Source organism: Myotis daubentonii, chromosome 8, assembly GCF_963259705.1.
Source record: "Myotis daubentonii chromosome 8, mMyoDau2.1, whole genome shotgun sequence".
Lineage (NCBI taxonomy): Eukaryota > Metazoa > Chordata > Mammalia > Chiroptera > Vespertilionidae > Myotis > Myotis daubentonii.
Window position 1 is genome coordinate 7,386,101 of NC_081847.1, and position 20,871 is coordinate 7,406,971.

At 46.7% G+C, this 20,871-nt stretch overlaps 1 protein-coding gene across 8 annotated transcripts; it reads right to left on the reverse strand.

The window, feature by feature from the left end:
• Nucleotides 1-420: 420 nt before the first annotated feature.
• RAE1 (ribonucleic acid export 1) lies at nucleotides 421-17,398 on the reverse strand. Of its 8 annotated transcripts, none has more exons than XM_059705223.1 (13): nucleotides 17,192-17,397; nucleotides 16,717-16,768; nucleotides 14,681-14,777; nucleotides 14,082-14,186; nucleotides 11,720-11,812; nucleotides 7,781-7,867; nucleotides 6,769-6,855; nucleotides 6,585-6,656; nucleotides 5,332-5,439; nucleotides 3,083-3,189; nucleotides 2,924-2,999; nucleotides 2,208-2,402; nucleotides 421-1,514 (listed from the first exon to the last, which is right to left on the reverse strand). In XM_059705223.1, the coding sequence occupies exons 3-13, from the start codon at nucleotides 14,768-14,770 to the stop codon at nucleotides 1,428-1,430; spliced, it is 1,107 nt and encodes a 368-aa protein (XP_059561206.1). In that variant the 5' UTR covers nucleotides 14,771-14,777; nucleotides 16,717-16,768; nucleotides 17,192-17,397; the 3' UTR covers nucleotides 421-1,427. The 8 variants fall into 8 exon arrangements, with proteins under 8 accessions (XP_059561206.1, XP_059561204.1, XP_059561205.1 ...); XM_059705221.1 differs by having other exon boundaries at nucleotides 16,629-16,768; XM_059705222.1 differs by having other exon boundaries at nucleotides 16,619-16,768.
• Nucleotides 17,399-20,871: the final 3,473 nt, after the last annotated feature.

Below are 20,871 nucleotides of genomic sequence, written 5' to 3' on the forward strand. Positions count from 1 at the left end.
CCCTTGGCAATGTGGCAAGGTCCAGTCTTGGAAAAGAGCACTTCCGAAAGCTCATGGCTTAGACTCATTATTTTGCGGCCATGTTCAGCTTTGGCTCGTAGAGAATGTGGGCGTGGGGCTAAGCGAAAGCTGTAAATCTACTCCACTCCCGTGAAAGGGGCTCCTGAGCTAACCAAGCTCGACTCCCTCACTGCCATCTTTTCCACCTCTGTCTCCCGTCCAGAAAGCCACAGGGCTAATTCATAAAAGGGAAAATGAGATGCAAAAGATTAACTTGAAAATTCAAGTTTCCTTTTCTAGTGCGCATGCCTTTTTCTCTCGCAAAAAATCACTTTTCAGGGTAAGACAGAGCTGAAGAGTTAATGGATCCGAATTCATTTGTGCTCCACGTAGCAAAGAACTTAAACGGAGGGCAGATAGTCTCTTCCAGTAGAAAATTTTATTGTCATTGCTTTTGGTGAGTAGGCAAACACATTGCTTACATGATGACACTAGATTTCCACACTCAGCAAGTTAGTTTACACACCAGCCCCAGACAGTAAAGTGTAAGAAGCATTTGGGATCACAGGGTAAAAACACAATAAGCTCCACAGTCAAACATCAACTTGAATTTCATTTGGTACTTACCAATCAGGAATTGTAAATTACACGAAATAAAAAAGCAGCACCCCATAACTATCACTAGGGCATGAGTAAAGAGCACTGCCCTTGCAGGGAAGTGGGGTTCTAACTTGGCCACACACACAGCACCCACTCGGGCTTTGCCTAAAAAGGCCCGTCCCTCAGTCTCCAGGACAGCTGCCCAGCAGAGGAAAAGCACTGGGATGTTAAAGACGGGAGCGGAAGGACAAGGAAAGCGCATAGCAACTCTGCTGGCCATGCTGGCAGGACTGTTGCTAGACATTCCACTTGGTAGAAGGCATTCGCAGCCCAGGATTCCCACCTTTCCCAAGTTTTGAGATCCTGGCATTTCCCAAAGGGCGTCGGAAGTCACAAATCAAAACCCACAACGATGCTGAACAGGAATGATCACTTCAGAGCTCACTGGGCGCTCTCTGGGCAAGGGAGGAGGTGGACAAAGGGAGCTCGGCAGGCAGTCTTTAAAATGTTTTATTACAAAGTACAGTACAGTGTTTGTAAAACATGGCCCAGTGTCTCTAGAACACACTGCTGAACTGAGCACTGCAGACCAGGGGCCCGCACGACTCTACCTCGGTAATGGCCTCGGTCCCCGGAGTCAGAGGACTCCTGTAACAGGCAGTGGAATGGAGAGACCCACAGTCACTGCGGCCCGGGGCCCAAATGCTAACCCAGGACACTGTCTCCCCAGGGGCAGAATCCACACCCACGGCTCACACCCACCCAAGCCGGCCCGACCCGCACACATCGGGCCGAGCAGAGAGCGGCTCCGGCCACAGGCGTCTCCACTACTTCTTGTTCCTGGGCTTGAGCTCCTCGGCCGCGTTCCGCAGGAAGATGTAGTTTTTCTTCTGAGGATTATAGAACTCATGGCCCTGATGGGGACACACAACAATCTTATTAGGAGGAAGCAGAAGTTAGCACTCTGTGGGCGCTCCTCACGCCGGGCCCAGCGCTCCGTGCATGAAGCACAGCCTCTGGGGAAGGAATGGAGAGAAAAGCCAACTGTTCAACAGGAACCTCCGTCCGCGGAGGAGGCTGGGACTTGGTGGGATTTGCCTTCCATGTCCACCTGGAGGAACCACCCTGTACATGCTTGTCTTGTAGGTGCCGAGACGCTAAGCTGCCACCCCTGCAATAAGCCAAGATGGCCAGGCTGGTGTGGCTCAGTGTCCACCTATGAACCAGGAGGTCACGATTCGATTCCCAGTCAGGGCATTTGCCCAGGTTGTAGGCTCGATCCCCAGTGTGGGATGTGCAGGAGGCAGCCGATCAATGATTTTCTCTCATCATTGATGTTTCTCTCTCCCTCCCCCTTCCTCTCTAAAATCAATAAAAATATATTTTTAAAAAAGCCAAGATGACCACCCTCAGAGAGCAAGGCCCCGGGAGGGCGGTGGACAATTAGCTCCGACGTGCGGTTTCATGCAAGAGGTCCTCTCATCCATGACCTCACCGGGACAAGGGCTTGGCCCAGGGCGAGCTGCCCAGACCCAGAAGGAAGGGAAGTGGAAGTGGTCAGTGTGCCTGCCGTGCGTGGAGGGGTGCGGCGGGCTGGGAACGCTCACCTTGGACCAGTCGTAGCTGGAAGCGTAGGCAAATATGTTTCCGTTGTGATTGAAGCAGCAAGCCGATATGGGCTGATCTAACTGTTCCGAAGTTTTCAGTTTTGTTCTAGCATCTTTGTCCCAGAAGCTGAATCTACCATCAGATCCCACCGTGGCAAGGGTGCCATGCACAGGATGGAACGCGATTCCATTGACCTGCAGGGGTCGACACGCACAATTAGAGGTGGACGGAGGAGAAACCTGCTTTCGCCAGCTCGTGCTTCCTGCTTGGAGCTGCTGCGCCTGGTCACAAGGACAACTAGCCATGCTCCCTGAGCCACCGCCAGCCCAGGACCGATCGTGGCTCTTGTTACCACACAAGTCAACAGAAGGTAACCAGTGCGCAGCTAGTGACCCAAGGCACGGCCTCAGAAAACGCTCTTCTTTCTCAGCAAACAGCAATTTCTCAGTATAAGTCAAGTGTATCCACTGTCTACCAGCACCTTGAAGGGGGGGTACGCTCCCTCAGCAGCCCTGAGCTTGCATTCGGAAGTAAAGTCAGAGGATGAAGACAGTCAACATGTTCACAAAAACAGAAAACAGCCCCACGGAGGCAGCTGTTTCCCTCGAGCCGTGAGCCCCACATCGTCTTTAATACTATAATGACTCAGCCACCCACCTCCCTGTCTGGTTTCTAGGCGCATTCCGTTCTCAAGGTTAAGTTTCCAAAAACGTACCGCATAGATGTCCTGAGGAGCTGAAGTGTTGGTTCCGTTAGATCGGTGACATTTAAAGGTAAAGTTATCTTTGGCACTGAAAAACAAAGGCCCCAGTTAAGTTTCCCTTTTTCAGAAAAAGTCTTGGTTGAAAATGCACCACCGACTGAGCCCACTCACGGGTTTGGGGGGTTGATGTAGTGGATGGCCACTCTGCCCTCGATGCTTCCCAGCGCGAACCCCGTCGGCTTGTTCTGCTTGTCTTTAAAGATGGCCACACATCGGTGCTGTAGTTTGAAAAAACAAGACAAGCACATCCTCACAGTGTAAAATAAAACATTTCATATATTCCTCCAGTAAGCACTATTTTCTGACTTTCTTCTGAAGAAACCGCAGGCCATGTGCTTTGATCCAGTTGCTCGTTCTCTGCCACCCCCGAGGCCTGGCCGCCACTCCAGCAACGCTCACGACCCTCAGGACCCCATCTGACCCTTCTCTGGTGCTGGCCTCTCATGGGGAGGGAGGAAGACATGTCAGTGTGATTCTTAGCCCAGCACTGCCTGGTGGGCGCCCTTCATCGTGACCCAATGTTCTGTGCCTCTGCCCCTCACTGGAAAAGGGAAGCAGTAACCACCTGGCTATCACTGGGGACCAAGGGTCCAGTGGGACAGTGGCCGAGCCAGCGCTTTCTAAACCAGAAAGGGCAATGCCGAAGCAAGTCACTGCACCTGACCCAACCCTGCATCTGGGGACCCAAAGGAGCAGGGCTGGGCACCTCTGGGTCTTCCCTTCCTCCTACTACTCATGACAACCTGGCCTAACCCAGAGGACCACCCACCCTGGCCAAGCTGGACACTTTAGCTTCTGCGGAGGTCAGCAGGTACGGCCCTGAGCAGCATGAGATGATGGGAAAGAGCAGTTTGTTATTGTGATGATGCAGAACACACAAATGCCCCACAAAAATGGAAAGTGAATGCTGGTTCCCTTTTGGTGCCATTTGCTCTTTAACCCTTTGTATGCCATAAGGTTCTGTAGACGCAAGCGGCAGACCTCCACACACGCCATGCGTGTCCATAAAAAAAAATGTTTTCCCTAAGTGGCAGCCCTGACCAACATTAAAATCATTTTTCGTGAGAATTTTCAGCTGAAAATATTCAAGAACACCCAAATTGTGAGTAATATATTTATTTTTATAATGTTCATTGCAAATTGATTTTTTAAAATTCAAACTATCGTGGCATGTGGGGATGGTTTCCGTTTTGGATGCGTGGCAGTTAACTGGTTAAAAACAAATGAACAAAATAGCAACCCCATTACTTCTGTGAGTAAAAAAAGTTAACAAAAAGAGACAAAGGTCTGTAAGTACTTAGAGGACAGGAGGAACCACAGCTGGTCAAGCGGTACCCCTGCCTGCCCCACCAGCTCGGCACAGGGTCTAATGCCCGCACACAGACGGCAACCACACAACTGGGGTACGATTTACAAGAACACATCTGCACAGTGACCCGGGGAAGACAGGCGGCATTCCTCAACAAGTGAATGAGCAGGCGCCTGCAAGTGAAGCCAGACCAGACTAGGTTGTACCAAGGAGTTTGAATTTACCCAAAGGGCAACGAATGTCAGTTAGGGGGTTGAAGCCAGGGCACCGCAGGGTCATATGTGCCGAGGTAGAGTCCGCACACTCAGGTACAGAGGATGGACTGAAGGACCGAAACTCTTCTTGTCACTCAACTGGTTAGGGAGAGGGGTCCAGGTGGTGGGGTCAAAACAAAGTTTGTTTCCTAGGATGAGTGAGGCTTGTTGTATGCTCATGTTGCACTAAGCATACGCGGGGGAGAGACGGAAGGTACAGGAAGGAGCTGGCTGATCAGTGGCTGGAGGTTCCCGAGAAGGCCGCAGGGCACGGGTCCTGCCCTGAAACCGGCCCTGTCTCCACCTGACAGTTGGGGATGGGCAGGAAAAGGTGCAGGCAGGTTTCTGGATTCACAGGAGGAAGATAAGGAAGCTCCCAACCACCAGCTTGTTTTCTGAGTAGAAGCTGATCTGAGCCTGAGACAAAGGGGAAAAGAGAGGGAGAGGGGACCCAAGAGAGTGAAGATCTAAGAGCCCGTGGCTAGTGGAAGACAGCAGGAGACAAAAACCTAAGCAGCATCTGGGCATGACAAAGGCACTGTGGAAGGTGGAAGCTATGAGCTTACCATGGAGCCAGTCCACTGGGAAGTGCAGTTTTATTCAGTAGCACCCAGCTATCAGGGGGAAGTTTAGGGGAGACAGGTAAGCTGGGCTCATCCAGCAAAGAAGAGTTTTCACTCGCTAGACATTTGTTTCCTTAAATTGACTCCCTTTGAAAATACTTACAGGTGTTTAAAACCATACGCGGGCACAGGATGGGTCTAAACCCCGGCTTCTTGATCTGACTTCCGACTCACCTGATGTTTCAGGGGAGATTCTATCCTCCTGAATTCAGAAGGCTGGTTCTCTAACTGATAGACTATCAGTCCCCTCTCCGCAGTTGCCACCACAGCCATAGGATAGATCTGGGGAATGGCAGAGAGCAGAAACGTGACTGAGCAGAGGCAGGACTAAACAGAGGACTGTGCTTTTAAAAGAAGTCCACTGCCCCCCACCCCAGGAGTGTGCTGTCTTTATACCCAAATATTATATCAAAGTTTTTTACAGTCATAAAAATAAGTCTGAATTTTTTCTAAGTTTAAAACCCAATGATATCAACATGCTTTAAGAAAACATAAAATCACATTTGGATAAAATCATTTTTTAAAAGACTAGTTTCTTTAAAACTATCCTATATAATAAAAGGCTAATATGCAAATTGTCCCTTCGACTGGGAGTTCAAACAGGGGGCAGGGCTGGCCGTACAACTGCCCACGGCCCCGCCTCGATCGGGCGGACCGCACCTATGCACGAATTCGTGCACTGTGCTCCCGGGCCTCTAGTAAAATATATGAATATTTAGAAAATATACTTAGGAGTAGAGAAGAAATAAAAATCACCTATGGCTCTTCAAATAGTAACAGTCGTTAATGTTATGACAGTTTTACTCCAGTCTTTTTTCTGAGCATTATACATGTATGCATGTGAATGTATGTTTCTATATAATCCGTATCATTAACTCAAAGTGTGTATTCTAAGAATACTAATGACTGTCTAATATTCTCTCAAATAAACCTACCCCAGGGATCACTTAACCATGTCTGTCTTGCTTGCCCTTTAGATCACTTTCCATGTTTCACAGTTTTATAACAACAGAGACCATGTGCAACCTTCTTGTTCTCATGACAAATTTCTGTAAGTGGACTTGCTGGGCAGTTGGTACAAAGCTTGAAGACTGATGACTAAAAGGATGGAGAAAGTTCTTCATTTTCTCACCCACAGAGACAGTCCCCACAAATCTAAAACACAGAGTTACTGCCCGCTTTCCTACAGCCACACGATAAAGGTCATACCCTGATGGCACATAGCTCTCTGCATATATTCAAATGACAAGTGACCAAAAACCTGACACCCACTATTTAGTAATTCTGGAACAAATGCAGCACAAGATTCAGATTTAAGATGACTGAGGCAATCTGGACTATATCCCCCTCTAATTGCAAGATGTCATAAGGTCAGAAAAGCTTTTCTCTTTTAAAAGGAAATATATATAAAGTTAGAAACGCCTTACCATGTCGGCACAATAACACCTCTCAGGGAGCTGCAAAACCATCATGGGATTTGATGATCGTGTATCCCAAAACTAAAAGAAAAAAAGCCAGAAAGCGACTATTCAGAGCTAAAGCCCAAACACTGTAAGAACAATGAATGCATGTTGACCTGGTTGGGCCACAGGGCCCCTCAGCGGAGTGTACCTTCAAAGTCTTATCCCAGCTCCCGGTCATCACGCAGTTGTAGTTCGGGGCTTTGATCCAATGAATGGTTTTCACAGGAGCATCATGCTTTCAACAAGACAGAACCAAAACAGATGAAGGTAAATGTAACTAGTGCTAACAGCTTTAGTTCTGAAAATCCAAAGAGAAGGAATTAATTTAAATATTGAGGTCAAACCAAACAAAAACTGAAGGGTATTTTAGCCCTTCACCATGACCAAAACATTCAAGTAACGTAAGAGCCCATGTCTCCCTTCCATTCGCATGAACTTAATTGGATTTTACCCACAATTAGCTAGCATGTGAGAGTGAGGGAGTCCCTCCCGGGAAATCATCAGAAATAGCTAGTAGGGGACTCCACCAAGGTTTTATTTACTTACTGAGGTGACACAAACTGAGAGATCAGGAGCTGCCTCTTGCACACAGCACTGTGGCCCGAGTGCGGAACACCTTCCTGACACCATCTCAGTGTCCTCACAGGTTCCTGGCTCTAGGTTCTCTCATCCTCGTCGCTTCCACCTTTCTTAGCAGACTTCACACAAGAGCCTGCCTTGTCCCTAGTGGACTACAAAGCTCTGGGGCGTGTGGAAGCATCTCCTCACCGTTGTACCTCCCGCTGACAGTACCTGGCATACATCAGGTATCGGATAAATGCTGGCCCAATGAACGAGTGAGCATATGTAGCTGGTAAAAGACAAGCCACCCACGGGTGCTGAGTGTCAAGCGAGTGAATGTTGAGGGTCACCTGTCACATGTGTCCTTTACATATTTAACATCACTAACTCCTCATGACGCTCTCATCTACACATACATGGGAGACCCTTCACAGAGCATCTGTGGAGCACGAGTAAGAATGGTCACAAACGGTCTGTTGTGCTAACCAGGGGGTTTCTGTCTAAAGCCTAAGTGAGTTGGTACAGTCAAACCGCATCTTTTCTGTAAGAGAATTCTAGAAATGGAATTCTAGAACTTGCAGAGGGCAAGCTCTCCTTACCTGTGCGATCTGTATTGCTTGGTTACTGTTAAGGTCCCACATTTTGGCAGTTTTATCACATGAAGCCGTAAAAACTTTGCTCCCATCCTACAATAAACGGGAGAGAACCTGTCATGCTAAGAAAAAGAAAATCTCTGTCTATATGTATAATTAGAAGGGGCTGACTGTATTCAGGCAGGTTTTGCTCTGAAATTTTTACTTTTCCAATTATATGGGGCCACTATACTATAGACGACAATGTCATATACAAAACACATTTTCAGCTCCATTTTTATTATTGATTTATTTTTTATAAGACATGCTATGTACACAGGATGAACAAATTCAAAGGCACAGTGAGGACTCTGCCTCTCCCACTGACCCAGCTCTCCTCTCAGAGGCAGCCAGGGCCCTGACACGTCCTCCAGGAACAGACAGCGTAGCTGGTATCTGTGTCAGTTAACCAGGAGCCACTTACACTTTTTTCTTATTTTAATCAATTTCAAGCCTTCACGAAAGTTGCAAGAATAAAACAATGAACACCCATAAACCCTCCACTTAGATCCACCAATTACAAAAATTTGCCGTATTTCCTTCTTCTTTTTATATACACATATGTCTATACTCATTACTACTTTTGTTCAGCTCCATATCTAATAGGATTCCAAAGGGCATGCCGTAAAACGACACTAATGTTCAATAATCAGTGGTCCTATGTCAATTACAGGATATCTTAAAAAATAGCAGTTCTTGTAAATGGTTTTTAAAATATTCACATACAGAACTCAAAGTAGGCCATTCAAGTATGAAGCACAAGATAATTTTTACTGCTTGGCTGGCAAGGCTAAGTGATTGAACTTTGACCTAGGAGCCAGGAGGTCATGGTTCGATTCCCAGTCAGGGAACATGCCAGGTTACAGGCTCGATCCCCAGTGCGGGGCGTGCAGGAGGCAGCTGATCAATGATTCTCCCTTATCATTAATGTTTCTATCTCTCTCGCCTGCTCCCTTCCTCTCTGAAATTAAAATATACATACAGCTCTAACTGGTTTGGCTCAGTGGATAGAGCGTCAGCCTGCAGACTGAAGGGTCCCAAGTTCGATTCCGGTCAAGGGCATGTACCTTGGTTGCGGGCACATCCCCAGTGGGGGGTGTGCAGGAGGCAGCTGATTGATGTTTCTCTCTCATCAATGTTTCTTACTCTCTATCCCTTTCCCTTCTTCTCTGTAAAAAATCACTAAAATATATTTTAAAAAAATACACACACACACACACTAGCATGCAGTGGTGGGGTCCTTAGGCCTGGCCTGCGGACATCCCCTGAGGGGTCCCAGAATGCAAGAGGGTGCAGGTCAGGCTGAGGGACCCCACCGGTGCATGATCGGGGCTGGGGAGGGACCACGGGAGGGCTCCAAGGAGTGTCTGGCCCATGTCACCCAATGTTGCCCAGTCCCCATTGGGCCCGGCCAACCAGGGAGTGACCGCGGGAGGGCTCCAGGGCATGTCTGGCCCATCTCACCCACTCCCCATTGGCCGGACCCCAGCAGCAAGCCAACCTACCAGTCGGAGTGTCTGCCCCATGGTGGTCAGTGCGTGTCATAGCTACCAGTTGAACGGTCATTTAGGCTTTTATATATATAGATATGTCCTATATATGTAAAAGCCTAATATGCTAAGTGTCCGGTCATCCAGTCAACCAATCAAAGCGTAATGTGCTAATGATATGCTAAGGCCACTCAACCACTCTCTATGACAATCACTGGCCACCAGGGGGCAGACACTCCAACTGGTAGGTTAGCTTGCTGCTGGGGTCCGGCTGATCGGGACTGAGCGAGAAGATCGGGACAGAGCGAGATGGGCTGGACACGCCCTGGAGCCCTCCTGCACCCCTCCCTGGCCCTAATTGTGCACCAGTGGGGTCCCTCGGCCTGGCCTGAGCCTTCTCACAATCCGGGCTGAGGGACAGCACCCCCCCCCCGAGTGCACGAATTTTGTGCACCGGGCCTCTAGTATATATACATAAAAGGTAATTTTTACTAAAAAGAGAAAGCACTAATTGGAAAGTCTAGACCAGTGGTTGGCAAATTTTGTCTTAAAGTGCTGGCTATTTGTTTAGTAAATATTTCAGTCTTTGTAGTTCACCGTTGCAGCTCCTTAGCTCTGCTGCTGCTGCAGCATGAAAGCAGCTGCCACACCACATAATGAATGAGTGTGGCTGTGTTCTGACAGAACTGTTTACAAACACAGGCAACGGCCCCATTTGGCCACAGTTGGCTATTCTGTTGTAATTATTATCTTCATTTCATATGGGAGCACCATGCAGATAAAGCAGCTGTCACAAACGTTCGCTACCTGAAATTCTCATCTGTTTCTATGTTGGTCCTAAGAGGTCACGAGTCCCGCGAGCACAGGACCTGCCGACCTTGCCTCCTCTGAGTGCCACTACATCTTGGTGCTCCGGCGTGCTAGAGGGCCTGGTCACTATATGCTGAATTAAATGCTATTCTCTGTTTAGTTATTATTATCTTTATTTGATATGTGAGGAAACAGACACAGACATTATGTATCTTGCCACAGTAAAAAAGCTGGAGGAGATAAAGACAAAATTTGAACCTACGCCTGAACGAGACAATGCTCACAGCTCACTTTTCCTTTAAAATTCAGCTCAATTCTTGCCTCTTTAGTGACACATTCACAGCACCCTTTCAAATTCTTTAGGCTCCCTGTGTTCACACCCACCCCAACCAAGACATCCTGCCTCTAGAACAGCTCACTGTCAGAACTCCTCACTCCGAGGTTTGAGTCCTCCACGAGATGAGGCACAACTTGGGAAAGGGAACGGACTGCATCATTTGGTAAATGCCAACAGCCACTCAGTAACATCTGGGCAGCAGAATTCCTGTCAGTTACCTCTACTCCTTACCACACTTAAAAGAAAGTTTACAATTCTGAACCATTACCCAATCAGTTAAGAAAGACAGGCAGCCGACACCAGTTTGGCTCAGTGGATAGAGCGTCGGCCTGCGGACTGAAAGGTCTCAGGTTCGATTCCGGTCAAGGGCATGTACCTTGGTTGCGGGCACATGCCCAGTAGGAGGTGTGCAGGAGGCAGCTGATCGATGTTTCTCTCTCACCGATGTTTCTAACTCTCTCTCTCTCCCCCTTCCTCTCTGTAAGAAAAAAAAACAAACAGAAAAATAAAAACAAACAGGCAAATTAACTTAGAAATAATTATATCTGTAACAAAGTCATCACTTTTCAGAATGTTGCATCTACCTATTGGCACATCTATCAATTTCCTACTCAGTCAGGCCCCTCTGTTTTCTTTGTACCGGTGTAGCCACCAGGCAGGAGAGGGAGAAGGGCTGGGCTGTCAGCTCTCCCCCGCCCCCTGCTACTCCTTCATCCAGGGGGCAGGCCCTCCACAGCTGCAGCTCTCTCTGTGCCTTGCCACCTATCCTTCACCTTCATTCAGTTCTCCTCAATTAATAGCAACAACAAACAACAACAACAACAACCTTGAACACGCTTGCTTATGTAGCTGATAGTCAGGATCTGGGAGGGAAAGGGAATCCCAAAAAAACCAAATGTCTTCAAATGTCTAATAACAGAAAAGATTTTATTTTCTAGATAGTAAATTTCTAATTTTAAAACAACCCAAGCTCATGGAATATTTAGAAGTAGGAAAGGCCTCAAGAAAAATCCTCTGTTCAAGGTAACATGTCAATAAAACAATGGATTTTTTATGCAACAAAGCTTTCATAGAGATTAACTAAAGCCAACAATGATAACATCAGGAACATCAATAAATTACTATATTTACACTCAGAAATCTGTAATTCCTTCAATGTGTACACATACCCATTATTTGTGTTTGGGGTTATATAAAAACAGAAACATACAAACATTCTGAATACACTACTTATGTAGAAGAAAACATGAAAAATCGAATGACACTTACATCACTCCAGCAGACGTCGAGGACAGGCCCTGTGTGCATCTGCTGGGCTTTAGGAATAGTCTGTCCACTGTCCTGAACTTCCCAGCAGCGAACCTATGGTAGTAAGACATGTTAATGCAAACATAACAATTTATGATAAATTATATGCATTTAAAACTAATAACTAATGGAGTACAAAATATATATGGACTTTGATCAATCTACTTATTAAAATCTTAGAATAAAGTAATTGAAAAGTATACACAAGTAGTTACTTTCCTATTCCTAATCCATTTAAACATACAAATTCGTTTGCTTCCACCTAAAACCGCAGACAGTTTTCTCAACATAGCTATGAGCTACATCTGTCTTCTAAGGCAGAATGTCATCATTACCATTCAGAGAATCAAAACCAAAGTGGAAACTTAACCTTTCTTCTCTGAATACTTCACTTTGACTTTTTATATCATTTTCCCCAGTTACAAAAGTAATGCATTTACTTAGAGATTTTGTAAATATGACAAAACAAAAATCACCCTCATCCCATGGACAACTAGTTGGCAGCTGTGTGCTTTCAGTCTTTCTAGGCACACGTATTTTCTTCGAAAAACGAGGCTGCAGAGTATCTTCATTTTTGTAATTGCAGTTCCCCTCAACTGCATTAGTTGCCAATAAACATTCTTACATTTTTTTGGCAGAGAATCAACTGAAGTCTTTCTAGAAACTCCATGTAAAAACCAAACCTGCTCAACCTTGACAACCTCCTCCCCAACTACTTTCCTCCCCTCATCCCCTCACTGCCTGCTTCCCTGTTGCAGAAACCTTTTCAAAAGCTTTAAAAATGGCATCCCATCATTCCGACATATCATAAATTACCATTACTATTAGATAGTGCAATTCTAAAGTTTTCCTGCATGAAGGCCCTCAAGGGTCTACGCTTAGATCCTCCTCAGGCCCCAGGGGAATCGCTGAGAAGGATTGCTTAAGAACTGTACCAACACACACACCTACCAGCACACCACCTAAGGCTTCAGCTTAGTGTTGTCAGCACCAAGTGTAATTCCTTTAACCTTCTTATTTTTGTTAATTTGATAGAAAAACAAGTCAATTGTGTAAATGCGTGTTTACCTATTTTAGGTGTGGCTGAGTGGTTGAAGTTTAATGGATCACTTGAACCTCTTTGTGAAGTACCTCTTCATCCCCTTTGCTTATTTTTCTACCAGTTTTATTCCTTTTTGTATGCTATGATTTTGTCTCTTTTTTGTACACAACAGGTAAGTACAAGGCCTCTGCAGAAGCTGCGCTCTATCTAAAGTTAAGAGAAGTTGCCATGTGCTGAAGAACATGCTCAGGAAGCCTAGGTGCACGGTCGTGGACAACACGCACCCCCAACGAACACCAGCTGATCTGGGAATACACTTCCAGATTCTGACCTGAGCCAGCTGTGTAATTGTGCTTCAACAAAACTCAGTGTACCAAGAACTGACGTCTGCCCACTCAGAAGGGTTTACACCAGTGGTTCCCAACGTGGGGCACATGCCCCACAGGGGGGCAATCAAGAATGAGTAATTAACAGTAAATTTTTTGCATTTCTTATGGTTCTAGGGCCTCATATACAGTATATCTATAATAATAATAAAAGCGTAATATGCTAATTAGACCGGACGTTCTTCCAGGTGAAGTCAGGGCTGCGAGGGAAGCCTGGGTCCCGGGTGCCAGAGGGAAGCCGGTGCCGGCAGCCAGGGGAAGGAAGGCCTACTCTTGCAGGAATTTTGTGCATCAGGCCTCTAGTAAATATATGTTGTGACATACTTATGCATTTCAGTTATTATGTCTTGAAACTTTATTTGCTATTATTTTCATATTACTTCATATTTTTTTTAACAATTTCTTAGTGATTTCTTCCTCAGTACTTAAACTGTCCTTTTGGTCTTTTCTTTTTCTTTTCCACGGAAGCCATGCTCTTTGGACGCTTGTTTAGACCAAGTTAATGGCCTTTTAGGCTTCCTCCACAGGAACAGAAGTCATTTTTTAATAATAAGAATTACATGTCGCAGGGGGGCAGCAGGATTTCAGAGATGCTCAGGTGGGGCATGGCCAAAAAAAGGGTGGGAACCACTGGTTGATACCTTTCGGACCTCACGGACCACTGGTTGGCAACCACTGATCTAATTTATCTAAAATTTATTTATTTAAATACAGAAAATTGTAAAAACAGGAGAGTTCCCATCACTCCACACCCAGTTTCCTTCTTACATTTGTCAACATGGATAAGTCTTAACTGAGCTTCAACCGCTTGGGAGAGGATGGAGCCAAAAGGAAAGCTAATTCCACCCATTCAAAGAGGCATGACATACAGAACACACACATAAGGAGCACTTACATCGTTAGCCCACGATCCTGCAATAAGAAAGTTCCCTGGCAAGGTTGGTGGGCTAAAAGATAGACAACCAATGCTATCATCAGGAGAGGAGGTCACTTCAATATCCTGGTGGGGGAAAGGTCAACGTTAAAATGTATGCATCATCCCAGTTTCCTTCAAAATTGCTTTCTTTCTCACTGAACCTCAGGGTGGAATTCCCTTGTGCTCAAGAACTAATGGAATCAGACCTGTCTTACTTTGCTCAAAAAGGGTGATGAGAAAGAAGCCAGTGAAGGCACCAGCACAACCACGTTTCCAGATGAGGGCCCACCATCTTGCCCTTAAGTGCTGATCACAGCTACTGCCTGCCCTCCCTCCCTCCCTGCAGAGATTCTGATTCAACAGTGTAGGCCAGGCCCCAGGTGATTCTGGTGACTGGGGCAGTGAGGGGGACAGGACAGCAGGTCCCTATGCTCCAATGTTTGAGAAAGCAACCCGACAAATTTTCAGAGCTTCCACCCCAAAGGAGGCCCCCCACTATCAGTTTCTCCTGCTGCCACTGCTGTGGGAGACCCTGCCCTGCCCTCTTCAGGACAACTCCAGGATGTCCAATGTGGTACCTTCATAGGGTTGTGGTTATCTGTAGTTGTGCTGCCAAACATGCTGGTCCCACCAGTTCCAAAACCAGAGGTTGTTCCAAACAGACTCATTTTGGCTCTAAAACAAATAATGGAAAATGTTAAGGACAGGTCCTTTTTTAAGTTATAAATACCACCGAGAGGCAATGCAAAGCTAATTAAGGTGCAGAAGGGAAACAAAGAGTACATGGCTTGATGCTAGGTCTCTCTCTATTGAAGAGATCTAAATATGTGAGAGTGCTTTTTAAAAATAAACTTCCTATTTTAGATTTATAGACACTGTAAAGACAGGAGAGTTCCTATACACCCACAGCCAGTTTCCTTACACTTGTCACTACGGATAAACCAACGCTGACACATCCCCAGTGCTTCAGTCCCAGCTAGAACTCAACTTGCTCAGGCTTTACAGCGACGCCGCGCTGAGCACCAGGATACAACCGCAAACCAGCAGCAGGTCCCCTCTTCCCGGTTCCCACTGAGTGAGAATCCACTTTCTTACTAATCTCTGCTCGTTGGTTTAGGTCAAGATCTCCATGTGAAGTTACTTAGATAAGCAACCAGTCCTGGCTGCGATTTCTTTGTAGGAGTTTTTCAAAGTAATCCACTTTGGTCTACGTGAGCACCAGCCTCGCATATGGGTGGATATCTGCCAGCAAGAATCTCCCATTACGAGTTTTTTTAGTAAACTCACCAGGTGTTGGACCCTGCTCTCACCAGGCCTTACTTTCCTGCTTTATAAATACAAAATACTTTCTCCAGGAGTACTCTGAGGATCACACTGGGCAGTACCTCAGACTTAGTGGGTACAATGAACTACTTTCCTTTGCAAGGAGAAAGTCTGTGGACTGTAACTCCCTGGTGACTCACGCGTGCTGAAGCCACTTTTTCAATTCTGTCATCGGCTAGCAAAATTTTAAGCCACGAAGCCTACCATGTCAGTCACCTCTCCCAAAGGAGTCAGGGAGCTGAGTGGCATACTTGCCAACAAGGGTAACATCTCTAAAAAAAAGACAACACAGAACGGGAAACTACTAGGCATTTTGGAAAGACATTTGCGTTTCCCCAGCTCCATGAACAATAAGCAGGCGCAGACATGCTGGGTAAAAGCAACAGCTCAGAAAGCAACTTGGCGAGAGGCCGTGGAGCGAGCGGCTACCGCTGCCTGACGTGGAACGCCAGTTACCTGCACGGGCGAACAAAGCCGTGGCCAGGCTGCTGCCATCGAGCCCAGGAACTAGCCATATCGCTTTGGCCGTGTTATTTAACCTTGACTTTCTCATCCATAATACAGTCACTGACATCCATTTCATAGGGTTATGACAACCCAGTGAGCACACACAGGGCCTGAAACTTGACTCCCGTTCCCTCCCCCGCTTCAACCATCAAGATGGGAGAGAACACTCCTGCCATTAGGAAGGAGCACAGGCCATTCCAGTACGTGTTGGCCTTTGTGGACCACGTGGTATGCAGGACACTGGGAGCCCTGAGTCCAGAAGGCACCCGCCCGCCTTCACCTCCCCCACCGCCCCCCACACTGCCCTCCTCCCGCTCTGCACCCACACGCTCCCTGCCGGCTTCCTTTCTGCCCCCGATGGCGTGCTCGCCCCTCGCCGTGGCTGGGGTAACTCCCCCTCCCCCCAACCTCCAGCTGTCTGTCAAAAGGTGCCCCTGGGGAACTTTGTGAGGGGACGGGATGTTCTAAAACGGCACCGAGGTGGTGTTTGCACAACTATATTAAAGTCCCCAAGCTCATCAACAGGTACACACAGGTCTAACTTACAATAAAGCTCTCAAACCTATGTTTTTTAAGAAAGGTCACCTCCTCGGGGGCCTCTCTGCCTTCCTAATTTAACATCGCCAACCTCCGATCACCGCCCCCCCCCCCGTGCCCCCTTCCCGTCCCCGTTTCCTTCATAACACCTGTCACGACCTGGGATGTCTTTGCAATCAACCTCTGTCCCAGGAGAATGCCAGCTGCAACGCGCGGAGACCTGTCTGCGTTCTTGCCTCGCACACACCTGGCGCTCAGCACAGGGCCTGGCCGGGGCAGAGTGTGAGTGTGACCAACACCTGGCGGAGGAAGATAGAAACAAAAGACTTCGTTTCAGAGTGGTAAGCGCAACGGGGCAATGAGGCAGGCTGACGCGGGGTCTAAAGGTGATGGCCTTGGGTAGCAGCGCCGTCAGGCAAGGTCTCTGAGGGGGTGCAATGCGTTTGACGAGAAGCCAGGGTCGTGCAGGGAGGGGCGGGGGCGACTGACGCTGCCTTCAACTCTGTGGCCCTGCCCGTGCCTCAGTTTCCCCACCAGAGACATGAGGGGGTTAGACGCGAGGTGACCGCCGCGGCCCCTTCCAGCTATGACGTCACTCCCTGGATCACTAGGGGGGCTTTTCAACAGGCCGGCTCGTCGCGGGCGCCCTGGGCCGGGGAGTGGGGGCCCGGCCTCGGCGGCGCCATGGCGGCGGTAACGAGGGGAAGCGGCACGGGGACTACCTGAGAGTCGCACGGCGGCGAGACGCCGGCTGCAGGGACCGGAGGGACTCGGGAGCTTGCGACCCCGCTCCGGCACGAAGGGGGCAGGGGCGAGGTGGCGCGAACAAGAATGCTGGGAGCCCGGGATCTCCCACGCCGGCGGAGGAAACTGCCCCTAGAGCTGTGGGGACGTCGTGCGTGCGCACCCGAGCCACTTCCTGTATCGCCCGGAAGGCAAGAGATAAAAGGCTCCTCCTCCCGCCAGGCGACGACACATGCGCACAAACGCCATTGACGCTGCGAGGAGATCCTCGTGCCAGCAGCTGGCGGATTGGTGGAAAGTTCCTGTGCCGAATCAAGTAACCTAGCGACCTCTGTTAAGCCCGCCTCCGGCCGGTGGAGGGTAGTGTTTTCTCCTGTGAGTTAAAAGTCAGGCACAGTTCTGATTGCCGTCCAAGGCCATCCTCCCAGAAACGGATGGGACTCTGCGCGGGTTCCTGCCATGACTTCCCAGTTTGCGAGAGGGTATCCTGAGCCGTCCTAGCTCTCTGGACTTCAATTTCCAGCTGCAAAATGTCTAACTGAATTCAGGGCTGTTCTTAATTTGGTTCAAGTGAAGTAATACACGTGGAAGGCTTTGGGTAAATGTAAGGTTCCATAAGAATGTTAAGGGGCTGTTATGACACCGGTGCCAACTGTGAATTTTTCAGCTGCTTTTCTTCCCCTTTCAGGGATGTCCAAAGTCGGGGGGCCGGGGGAGGGGGCGATGAGACCTTGTTATAAAATGCACTTTCAGACAGTACATGGTGGCCCCAAGAACCCACATTTCTAGCAAATGCCCAGCTGGGGTTTCGGGACCTTGCACTTCAGTCCAGTACCAAGGATCGAGACATGAGATCAAGTATTCAGAATCCCTTCAGGGAACTTGAGAAAGCTTTGATGCCTGGGCCTCATGTTCGGATTCTGATTTAGTTGCTCTGGGGTGGAACTGAAGGAATTAATTTTTTTTTTAAAAAGCTCCCAAGTGATTCTAAGATGCAGCCAGATTGAGAACCTCTCCTCTAGATAATAATAGTTCTTTTGAGCACTAGATGTCCCCTCTCCTGTCATTTCCCGAGCAGCCCTATAAGGTCGGTATTCTAACAATCCTCATTTTACAGAAAAGGGAAATGTGGCCGAGAGAGGTGACGTGACTTGTCAGAGACGACACAGCTGTTAAGCAGTAGAGCCAATGATGTCTACCCTGTGCCTAACTCTTCTACCTACAAAACGTCAGAACCTTCTCCAAGTCCTCCCTCTTCAACCACACCTTTCCTCATTCTTTCCCAAATGAATCATCTTGTTCCAGCTCTCTTTAAACTCAGAGCCTTCTCAAAGCTCAGTGCTTCTATTTGGCCTAGCAAAACTGTATTTGCCTTGTCCAGCTTCCTAGGTCTTAAACATTGTGTCTTGCTCCCATGTACATCTTTTGCAGCACCAAGCACAGTATCTTACATACATTCAGTGTTAATATTTGTTGAATGATATTGTTCTGCTAGTATGTACAAAGAATCTTCCATAAGTATAATACTGGTAGATCCAGCATACTTTAAAAATCTTTCTGCTACTTAGGGTTCTTTTTTTATTATTAATCCTCACCCCAGGATATTTTTTTCCATTGCTTTTTAAAGAGAGTGGAAAGAAAGGGAGGAAAGGGGGGGAGGGGGGGGGGAGAAACATTGATGTGAAAGGGACACATCCATTGGTTACACATCCTGCATGAGCTTCAACTGGGCCAGAATCCAACCTGCAACTCAGGTCCATGCCCTTGACCTTGACTGAGAATTGAACGCATTGTCCTTCAGTGCTCAGGCAGACACATCACTGAGCCATACCAGCCAGGGCTACTTAGGATTCTAATTGACAAATTACTTTTGCACAGACTCTCAGTGGAGCAACAGCAGCAGCATGCTCACCAAAATATAATAGTAACTACTTTCCTTGACTCTTCCTAAAAGGTATTATTCAGCCACATACTTTTTATGAAATATCTCATTAAGTCATCCCAATGACTCTATAGGATAGATATTGTTATCCCATTTTAAGGTTGATAAAACCAAGGCCAAGAAAAGAAAAAAAAAAGTAAACAACAAAAAAAACCAAGGCCAGGTGCTAACTTGTCCCAGCCACTGAGGCAGTGAGTAGAAGTGGATGTGGGATCCAAGCAGCCTGCTTCCCAAATCTGACTCTGCACCTCCAGAGGGCAGGTTGTGGGGAGTATCACACTTTCCCTCCTTAGAAACAAGGGGGTCACCACCGTTTACACCCAGGGGTATGATTACTGAGCCATAGATTATAAGTGAAAAGTTAGTTAAAGTAAACAATAATTAAAATTAAGTTTTGGTCATGGCTATCATTCACACTGGTAAACCTTTTACACAGGGATAGTATGAATGACTGCAGTTTATATTCCATTGCCATGTGAATAAAATTGGAGTATGTTTGTAATTTTGTGTTAGTTCCTTTGTATTTGAAGTGATCTTTAATTCTTAAATTTTAATTAAAAATTTTAACGTTTAAGCTTTTGTAAATAGCTCAGTTGCAAAGAGGCACACGTTACGTGTAGCTTTACAAGGAATTAGGGGCATCCAAAGCTGGAGATAAGAAATGGATCCCTGCCAAATACTCAGTGTCACACACAACTCCTCCCAGTTTTCCCCAACCTCTTCTGTTGTGTCTCAGACTTTCACCCCATCCCTTAAAACAATGACTTGAAGAATGTTTTAAAGAAATGCGGTAGGATTTGAGAGAACTGTAGAGCGTAGGCCAGCAGAGGGCGACACAGGATTGTTTCCTTGGGGTGTATACCTTTACTGGTCAACAGAGGTAATGTTTCTCAATACTTTCTACAAAAAAATTCCATTGAAAATATTTTTTAGTGTACAGGCACATGTGGCTTAGCTTTGAAAGCATTTTCTTTTCAGCACCACTGAACAGGTATCTATATCAAACAGTTCAACTAGACACTCATTTAAGGAAGTATTTTTTTTTTTGGCCTATTTTGTAGAAAGTGCAATCATGGTTTCTGAAATAATTTAGCATCATCAATGATGACAGTTAAATTTCCCAGAAACGTGAAACTTTCATTTACTAGGGTGATTATGAGCCTTCAAGGAAAAAAGATTCTCTGAACATCTTTTTGTTACACAAGTTTTTATTACTTTAATTATAAACAGATTCCAATTCAAATGTTCTTCTTGATTAAAATTATGGAAATATTTAAAATAAATGCAGTAGATGATGGTAGAGGGGATGTCTGTTGTCAGTTGCCATTTAAAAAAGCTACCTATTTTACAATAATCCTTTTTGGAAACAAATCTTAAGAATTAGAATTCTAGATCAGAGGTTGCCAGTTGGTGGTCCACGGACCACTGGTGATCCATGAGGTCCAAAAGGTTGGCGACCGCTGGTTTAAGGAAACCTTTGGAGCTGTGGTCACCAACCGGTGGTCCACGGACCACTGGTGGTCCATGAGATCCAAAAAGTTGGCAATTGCTGTTCTAGATGATTCCCAAATAGCTATTAACATTAATTTTTCATCTGTATCTAATAAAGATGGATAATGATGCCAAATTATGGTGTATTTTTCTCTTTCCATTTTCACTTCCCAAATAAAGATCATTATTTTTAATCCTCACCTGAAGAGAAGTTTTCATTGATTT